The 9,086-nt window shown below is 47.1% G+C and overlaps 1 protein-coding gene and 1 pseudogene across 2 annotated transcripts; one reads left to right on the forward strand and one right to left on the reverse strand.

The window, feature by feature from the left end:
• Positions 1 to 691: 691 nt before the first annotated feature.
• TEOVI_000065600 (C2 domain containing protein) lies at positions 692 to 3,412 on the reverse strand (the record flags this gene model as incomplete). Its single annotated transcript, XM_067224029.1, has 1 exon — positions 692 to 3,412. The coding sequence occupies one exon, from the start codon at positions 3,410 to 3,412 to the stop codon at positions 692 to 694; it is 2,721 nt and encodes a 906-aa protein (XP_067080130.1).
• Positions 3,413 to 8,586: 5,174 nt separating this feature from the next.
• Positions 8,587 to 9,084, forward strand: TEOVI_000065700:pseudogene (annotated as a pseudogene). Its single transcript has one exon. A coding segment is annotated over exon 1 (498 nt).
• The last annotated feature ends 2 nt before the right edge of the window (positions 9,085 to 9,086 follow it).

The raw sequence follows: 9,086 nt of genomic DNA on the forward strand, positions 1-9,086 counted from the left end.
CGATTCTCAACAGCACAGATGATGTATCGAGCCGCCGCGTTGTGCTTGAGTGATATTCCACAAGAGCTGTCCGCCCGCACGGATAATGTGGTACAAACGAACAAAAGAGGTAATGTACCTTGCATCTGAAAGAAGATATGGGGGATCACATGTCATCTACACCTTTTTCTTATACAAAACAGAATAGAGTGGAAGAGTACAAAACCAATGGAAAACAATGAAAAATTATCCATCTTTGCACATGGAAATAATAATTCTCAGTCGATTTGGATCGAGGTCCCCATACGTAGGGAAAGCATTGCTGGAAAGTAGTGGAGTTGTCTGGTGAGCCACGACATACATATCGTCAGTTAAACTGAATTTCGAGTAGCACCAATGCCATACTACCGATCTAGGAATTAATGTCCTGTTGCAAAATAAAAATAAAAAAGATGCACAAATAAACCTTCTTCTCTCCCTCCCATATATTAAAAGATGGCATAGAAAGATAAATTCGCTCTCCTTTTCGTTCGGTTCGAAGAACTAAGAGATCAAATGATAATTTGAACAAGAACATAAGTAGTCCTAACTCTAAACAATAAACAAATATATATATGTACCACAACCCCTCAAATTCTCTACTTTAAGAACGCATTATATATTAAAGGGTGGGAGCAAAAACTAAGGGGGGTTATCCCTGATTTTCCTTTCTCTAATGGGTATTCATAGCCATTAGAACATCAACGCAGTGGAGACTCTCTGGGCTGTTCATTTCCACCCTTTTTTGTAATTCTTTAAAGCGAATGTTATCTTCTTCTATTTGCGCCAAGGTTGGCGTGGATAGCATACCGAAGTCATCACTTTGTAAGGTGACCTCCACCTCCGCCGCCCGCCTTGCATCCCGTGTTCCTGGATTTTGAGCAACAATCGCGACGCGTTGACGAGGTACACCGCGGTGAAGGGTAGCCATGGTAAAAGCCGCGTCACCGACATGGTGCTCTCGTGAATTCCCCTTGGATTTGTAAAAAACGTGGAGTGTAATAACGTCTTCGTCAGGTTGAGCAAGATAAAAGTAAAAAGTCTCATTAAATCTTATAGCAGAGCTTAATTCCTTGACAGAGGTTTTGTACTTTTCCTTCACGGATTTTACCTTTATAACGACGTATCCAGGCTCAATAATCGGACGTCCGTTCTTCATTAAGTCCCTTAACTCAACAATCGTAACTGCGAGGTGGGCTCCGGCTGCAACGGCGTTCTTTTTTTTATCGGCTAGATGGGGAGACGCCGGCGGGTAGGCGAGTTGCTCCATAGATCGTCTCCGGGCACTGCGCCTGGTGCTTCTAGAATTTCTTCTTGATTGGTGGCGTTGACCCTCCTGTCGCTCATCTTTAATAGAAACAAGTTGCTTCCACAGTCCATCATTTGCCTCTCTCAAAGCGAACAGCTGATCATTTAATTCTTGAAGCTTCTTATCCCTCTTTTCTGCGACCTCGGACTGCTCCTTTTGTGCGAGGGCCTCTTCAAGTCTTCTCATTCTACTCTCAATCCCACTCCCCCTCATTGGTTCACCTTGAACAATGCCCAGACCGTCATTGGTCAGATGCCTCTTTAAAACGCTTAAAGATTCCTGAAGCTCATGTATTCTATTCTCCTTACTTTTGTTAGCATGCCGCAAGTCAACGATCTCATTACTAAGGCGATTCTTCTCTGACTGAAGAAGCTGCAAGCTATTTTGTCGCTGTTCCGTCTCTTTGTAAAAGTCTTGCAGTGACATACGCCTCATTTTCCTTTTCGCTTCATCTTCCTCCGACCATGCTGTCTCCAGGGATCGCATAAAATCCTCAGTCGAGTCCAACTTATCTTTCAAAAACTTATCAATGACAGTTGCTTCAGAAACTCCTCTCGTTCGGGGCCTCTGCTCATTTTCCCCATTTCCCAAATCATTGCTATCATGGGCCAACTCCCCCGCGGAATTATTCCTAGAGTTACGTAAAAGCAGACGCTGCTGAAGGGATTCGTTCTGCAAAAGTAGTTTGGCTATTTCCGCCTGATACTCACTCCTACTGGATTCACTCGCAGCCAGTTGCTCCTCATTCGCAGCTTTCAGAGAGGAAATTTGCCTTGTATACTCGAGCAATGAATCACGGAGTTGCTCATTCTCATCTAGAACCGCCTTCATTTCATGTACATCGTAGCACCTGGAGTCTTTTTCTCTGTTGATATTGTATCCTTTCTGCAAGGAAAGCTCCTTCTCTGTGGAAACAAGGGCAATTTCTAGCTCCTTCACACGCACCTCAAGATCGTTGTATTCCTCTTCGGCACGCGAGTTCCGAAGGTGAAGGTGTTCGATTTCCTTATGGAGCTCTTCATTTTCCCTCATAAGTAATTCATTCTTTCTGCTAATGTTACCATTGAGCACTTCGAGTGATTGGATCCGGCTCTCCCTTGAGGCATCACTATCATCAATTTCGCTCACTTTGTCGTCAACATCATCCACTGAGGGGTCGCCCAGGCGCAACTTATTCTTCATGCGGCCTGGTTTCCTCTCTTCCCGGAAGACGGTGACTTCGTGCTTGAAGGAATCCAACTGATGTTGTATTGCCCGGTAAACATCGCCCCCAGTTCCAATATTATTGCCTTGAAGTGTGCTTATCTCGACCCGTAACGCGGCCTCCATTTCCCGCCACTCACGCTCCTTCGCACGATAACGTTCCTCAGCAAGCTGTAGTTTCTCCTCGAGCTCGGCAATATCTTCCTTAAGAAGGGCCTGCTGAAGATGTTGATTGCTTCCACGGGTCTTCACGTCCCAGTTCTCTCTCTGTTGGGCAGTGCCATCGAATCGCTTTACGGACGCAAGCAGCTCTTCATAATCTTGAAGGTTTCGGGATCTTTCGTTTTCCCAAGTCTCTTTTGCAAGAAGCCATTGATGCTGCACTTCATGAAGTTGTTCCTCCAGCTCTGCGTTTCTTTTCTTTAGTAGTGACACTTGCAGGTCATTTTTTTCCTGTTGTTCATTTATATTTTTACATCTTTGGTCAAGGTGGCTTTCACGCTGTTGAGCCTTATTAAGTAACCCCCGAAGCTCATGAACTTCCGAACGCAGAGAACTGTTTTCTTCAATTAGTTTAACTGCTTCGGCTCTAAATGAAGTTCCTGATGTATCAGCAGTTTCCCCAGATTTCAACTTCATGAGTAAAGCGTTATTTTCTTCCTCAAGGACCCTCGCATTTCTGTTCGCAAGAATCAGCTTTCCTTCAACATCGCTCAGTTCCTTTAGCTGTTGTCGTAAGTCCCTGAGGCGAACCTCTTGCTCATACTCGTTGAGCTCCTTGGCGGCAAGTTGTTCCTTCAGACTGGCACAAAGATCACTGAGCTCATCTATTGATTGTCTGTCATCAAAGATAGGCTGCTGACCAAAATCAACCTGCTGCATTGTTAACCTTCTTGAATACTTCCTAATGTATTATTATTAACCTTCCGAAGACACAACAAAAAAACAGGGCAATTTTTTTTAAAAAGGGACTCTTTTTTCGCTCAACACTCCTGAATATAACTTTTTCAATATTTGATAAACAAAGGCTTTATCCTTTTTCAAATTAAAACGAATACACATAAATACCACACGCCTACATATGTTAAGACATAAATGAACAGCAGCGGATATGCTTGGGTAAAACGATAAAGACTTTTTACTACTATACAAAAATGAGCAAGCTCATCAAACAAGTCATACCCGAACGCCGATGAGCATTTCTCGGCTGTCAAACCGGTTACAAAAATAAGTTGAGAAGGTTTTTAAAAATGAAATAAGCAAAATTTTGGCAGGTAGGACACAAAAATATAAGAGAAAATGCCTCCACACGTACGCGTGCATGCATCCACATCCGCGGCAAATAATAAAAAGAACAACGGGGGAAAAAGGTAGCAACACCCATCTATAACTAATAAACACCAAACAAATACTCTTAAATAGCAAATATTGTAACATCAAACGAAGCGATTACTCAATAAGCAACAATGCTTAAACAAATTCGCCAAATAGGTAAGTGCATTTATACTAATGTGACACTACAAAAAGCAAAAAAAAATGTACCAAGTTATGCCAAACACCTCTCAATGCGCTAAAAGCACCAAATTCCCACAAAGCAAGGAAACAGAGATGATAATAACAAATGCTACATTCAGTACTGTTTTTCGTATCCGCCAGCACAAGAAAGGCTTCACTGACAAAAATAATATACAACCACGGTAAATAAAGCAAAGGCTATATGTACAGAAGAACATCCACATCTTAGTATTTTCATGTGAAAAAAAATTCTTGCAACAGCCTAAAACAATCAGGGACGCCACGGCCCATAGTGATCATCAAAACATTCCTTAGTACCTAGACAACAGTCAAAGGTTCAAAACAAAGCCAACACGGCCACAGCATCAAATGGAACATGAATGGGTTTAAATGAATTAAACAGTAACAAAAATAAGAAGGTATATCTCCCCATATCCTAACCAAAAAAAAAAGAAGTGTAAAAAAGAAAAAGTGATCACAAAGTTGATATGCAATAACCGTATGTTTCTCTACCCTAACAAACTCGAGGTAAAACTACGGCACAGTTCGTCCGCACATCCAACGAACAAAAGAAGTACAAAATAAGACCCCACATACCTCCGTAGCTCCCGATACCTAATACAAGAAATGCGTCAGAGTTTTTCTCCATTTGCTGTGTAAAACGAAAACAGAAAAAACCCCGTAACAGCACCCAGATCTCATGCTTAGCGGCTATACAAAAGAGACAGCGACAAGAAATACACCAACCCAAGCAACCTTACAGCTACCCTTCACCGCCAAGTGTCAGAATCCTTACGCACATCCCCCCAAGTAGCCCCTATGCCACGATCGCCCACTGGGAACCCCCAGTGGGATTGGCAGCGGCGCATACAAATCCCACCGCCCCCTTCCCGACGTCAGTCTAAATATAGCAAGAGTTGCGTCGAAAAACAAACCAATGAGTTAAGGGATACCGACGCGGACTTTCCATCTCTTTCTCCTCCGGGCTCCTTTATACGCGGCCGGAAGCCACCCACTCTCCCCCCCCTCACATAAGCCTAAAGAAACTCAGCGTACACAACTGTCAATGCCGCCACCGCTCAAGCAATGCAGCACGCAGGCACAGACAGCACCACCTTCGCCACGCCAGAGAGCCAACAGACGCAGACCGCTGTCCCGGCGCACCTCTTCTGCTCCAGCGTTGCGTTGCGCCCTCAGAGGGAGGCGACAACATCCCGCTGTGGGGAAGACACCACACACATACAGAGCGACCACACCGGCAATGCGAGACGGCAGAACACGGTGGCACGTTGAGCCAGACACTATTACCACGAGTCGATGAGAGCCGACAGAATCAACAAACAAACGTCACCGCCGAACGCCACGGGGCGCCGCTCACGACCGCTGCCCAGCAGCTTGTGGAAAGACCATCAACGGCTACGTAAAGTAAATCGAAACTAAAACCCTAGCCGAACGACCCTGGCGGCCGCCGTCCCAGAGAAGTGTGCGGCCCCATCACCTCGCGATCAGTGACAGGACAGGCCACGCGCCCATGCACGGCACAGCAAAAAAAAAGCCAAATGTTCTATTGCGAGGGAAACCCAACATTGGAAAACTTGGCGTTCCAGATGTCTTAACCGCGACACGGCAACGACAGGGACCCGGAAGCAGAGGCTCAACTCACGACCCTCCTGTGCAGCACCGACAAAGACGCACGGTCTCATCGCAACGGAAAACCCCGCAACAGCATAGGAGGTCGCCGCTCGTCACCAACCTAACGGAGGACGGCCCCAACACAGCGCGGTCCGTACTACCCAACCAGTGACTCCATTATGGCAGCGAGCCGCTCCCTTGGTTCTCGGTTACGAGGGGAAAACTCTCAGTTCTGGAGCACAAAGCCTCAGCAGAGAGTAACCCGGCCCAACGACGGCACTCCAGCCCCACAAGGAAGCAGCTGGCTGTCGTGGGTTGCGTGGATGTCCCTTTATGTCTCTTACCGTATAGGGTCTCACAAACACGTTCACAAGGGGGCGAAGGCATCTCCCTTGCATTTACTCCTCAGCATTCGCTCTGTCACAAAATGTAGTTTCACTTAGAAACCTGCTATGAGACCCGGGCCATCACTTCGGAATGTTTTTTTTTGGGGGTGTGGAGAGCATTGTAGACTACGTTTACCGTGTTCTGCGGTTGGGTTTGGCGAAGCGGCTTCGAAAGAAGCTTTACCGCTGGGTAACAACAAGCAAAAAATAGCTTACTGGCCGAAAGGTGGGCTAAGAAAGGTTCTTTCCGGGCCTTGCGCTAAAACAGTTATCTTCACTTGTGGCAAAAGATTTACGCAGCGCTTTTTACTGTAGAGGTTGAAAAAGCTTTGCAAACGGCACTGGATGGTATGGGTGTGATATTTCAAGTGCGGCAAAAGTTTGAGAGCGCCGAACAACGGTGGCAGTTTGTCCCCATTTTTTTTTCCACTTGAGGTGGCAGAGCACCAATAAAAAAAAGTTGTTGTTCCGTTCGGCCCTAGAAATATTTTAGCCTGCTAAAAAAGCACGCTGCGGAGCCACCAAAAATAAAAAATAAAAGACTGTCAGCATCAACATTTTATTTCTGTTCTACCTTTCAAAACACCAGAAAAAAGTTACTATCCCGGAGTCAGTGGTTCTCAATTTGCAGCGGACACCGTGCGACACCATTTTAAGGGCGGCGCATTGAAAAATTTCCGATATCCTCTCTCTGTTGCAGTCACCGCATTCCTCCTCATACAAACTAAAAACCAACGTTTACACGACTAACTGTTCAACAACCCTGGTGGGGCCAAACATCTCGCGGGATTTCAGTGTGCGCTAACTTGCTCAGGAAACAGAAGCAATTACTATAATTCCGAAGATTTTTGGAAAGCCAAACTTTGAGCTACCCTTCCCCCGAGTGGCACTGTCACTGCACTACCATCTCAAGGGTTGTGGGAGACAACTGTGGAAACATATGGCAACCGACGAGCCGGCGAAAGCCCCAGCAGCTTAGCAGTGACGCCATCCCCTTTATTACCTTTCTCAAGGGATTTGCTAGAGTGAACTGCAACAGGGTTTCGCGATAAATTCGAAAACTTTCCGTAGAAATGTCGCTCATCCCCCACCCACCTTCCGCTGTCAGAGGACAATCGAGGGAAGCCCGTTCAGGAAAATCGCTCTCCCGCACAAAAAAAATTTAATTGAGGATAGGCACATCGTGCGACATCACCCGACCCTCCACTGTTAATAACCATAGTGAACTTCCTTTTTAACAAGTGTCACAAGACGCAGGTTCCAACCCCCAATGTAGTTTCTTCGCAAGAGACCTAACGATTGGTAGGAGGTACAAAGATTGCCCAGCAAGGGGACAGAACGCCGCGGCTGCGCCGGAGACCCGCCATTATTTCAAAAGGGTCACCGCCAAGAAAGCAAGACATGGGGTGTTTTTTGGGGTGCTTGAAGAGCCACTTCACACTAGCACTCGGTGGCTCCCAACACGGGCAAAAGGAGAAATCCGGAAGTATTAGGAAACCACCCTTCTTCTACTGCAAAAGAATTCTCTAAGCACACAAAAAGTGTGCGAAAGGCTAAATATCCCCCCCTTCCATAACCGATGGCCACTTTCTCCACGTAATGGCGGCGAAATCAAGAGATTTTCCGGACGTCCTAACTTACCCTTGCTCGCAGCAAACACCTACAAACGACGGTCTGGCGTCATGAGACAGCGTCACAGCAGCAGAAAGTACTTCAGACGTCTCAGAGAAAGGCATGACAGGTAGTTTACGGAGTAATTAGGGACCGCCACGCACGCGCCGCCCCTCCGGGGACGACCTACCTTTCCTCTGCGAATCGGTGATGGCCCTTGGCTCGTAGCAGATCCCTGCCTTTGGCGGTTGTAGCAGGCAATGCAAAAAAAAAAAAGAAAACGCCGGTACAGTCCACCGTGCATCTGGCCCCGGAAGCACCTTTTTCCCCAGAGCCGTGCTGAACCATCCCTCCCCCAGGGAAGGACTCCCCACGCTCCCAACAGTCCTCTTTGACGGTGTTTCTGTTTCACGTTATTTTTTCACTTGTCGCAGATCTCGGTCAAGGAGGGGAAATGATGAGGAAGATTTAAGGGAAGTGGAAATCAAAACGCTCCTTCACCCTACTTTGTGAAAGTTTGCTTGTTCAGGGGTGTGATGTAAGGCTAATGTGTTCTATCCTGCAAGGGTGCATGTGTCACTGACACTAGTGGTGGACATGAGTCTGTGTGGTGTCAGTGGTTGCCGCCAGGTGAACTCACACCCAGGGGGAGGGTAAACGTTCCACATTGCCACCGTAGGTGCCTCGGCTACGCTGTTAAATGGCCACTGCGTCCTGCTGTGTTTGGGTACCCCCTCTTCTTCAAGGGTTGTCCGTTTGCTTTGCTCAGGAGGTGGTGCCGTATGGAAAAGGGGGAATTCCGTGAGTGAAAACTCATAAAACGAGCACTCCACACCGTGTTTTTCGGAGGCTGATATATCGGCTGGAAAGTCTCACCTTTTCAGCCTTCCCGAAACCGGTCTGACTCGCTCGATGTTACTGCCACACCCCTCGTTTGTTGGCCGCTTCTTTCAGTGCCGCTCAAAGGAAATGGCCGGGGATCGGTTATGGGAAGACAGGAACAATCGGTTCATAACGATTTTTGTCAGTGAGTGGGGTGGGGTGACGGCTCTTTCCACCTCCACGGCTGTCATTTGGTGTCTGCACTCAATTTATGGACTCAGGGCTTTGTGCCGATGTTACCCCTTTAGGACTGCGAACAAAACGCGTGTTAACACGAATATTTGTTTCATCCTACAGGTTTATAAGTGCTTCGCCATCTCTGCGCGCTGCCTCTATGTTTCTCCCTTTTGGATGTGTTGCTTTTCGGCCCCTGACTGCCAGCCAGTCGGGCCCCTTTGTGGTGTTGATTTCGTTGTCACGTGCACGGCAGAAGTGCCTCGGCTGGGCAGACGTTCGTGGGCTTTGATCGCTTTGTTTTTGGGCGTGTACGTCCTCGTAGTCCGGGGTCTCTTCTGCAGTTGGGGGGGGGG

The sequence above is a fragment of the Trypanosoma equiperdum genome (genome assembly GCF_001457755.1).
Source record: "Trypanosoma equiperdum strain OVI genome assembly, contig: ctg_211, whole genome shotgun sequence".
Taxonomy (NCBI): Eukaryota; Euglenozoa; class Kinetoplastea; order Trypanosomatida; family Trypanosomatidae; genus Trypanosoma; species Trypanosoma equiperdum.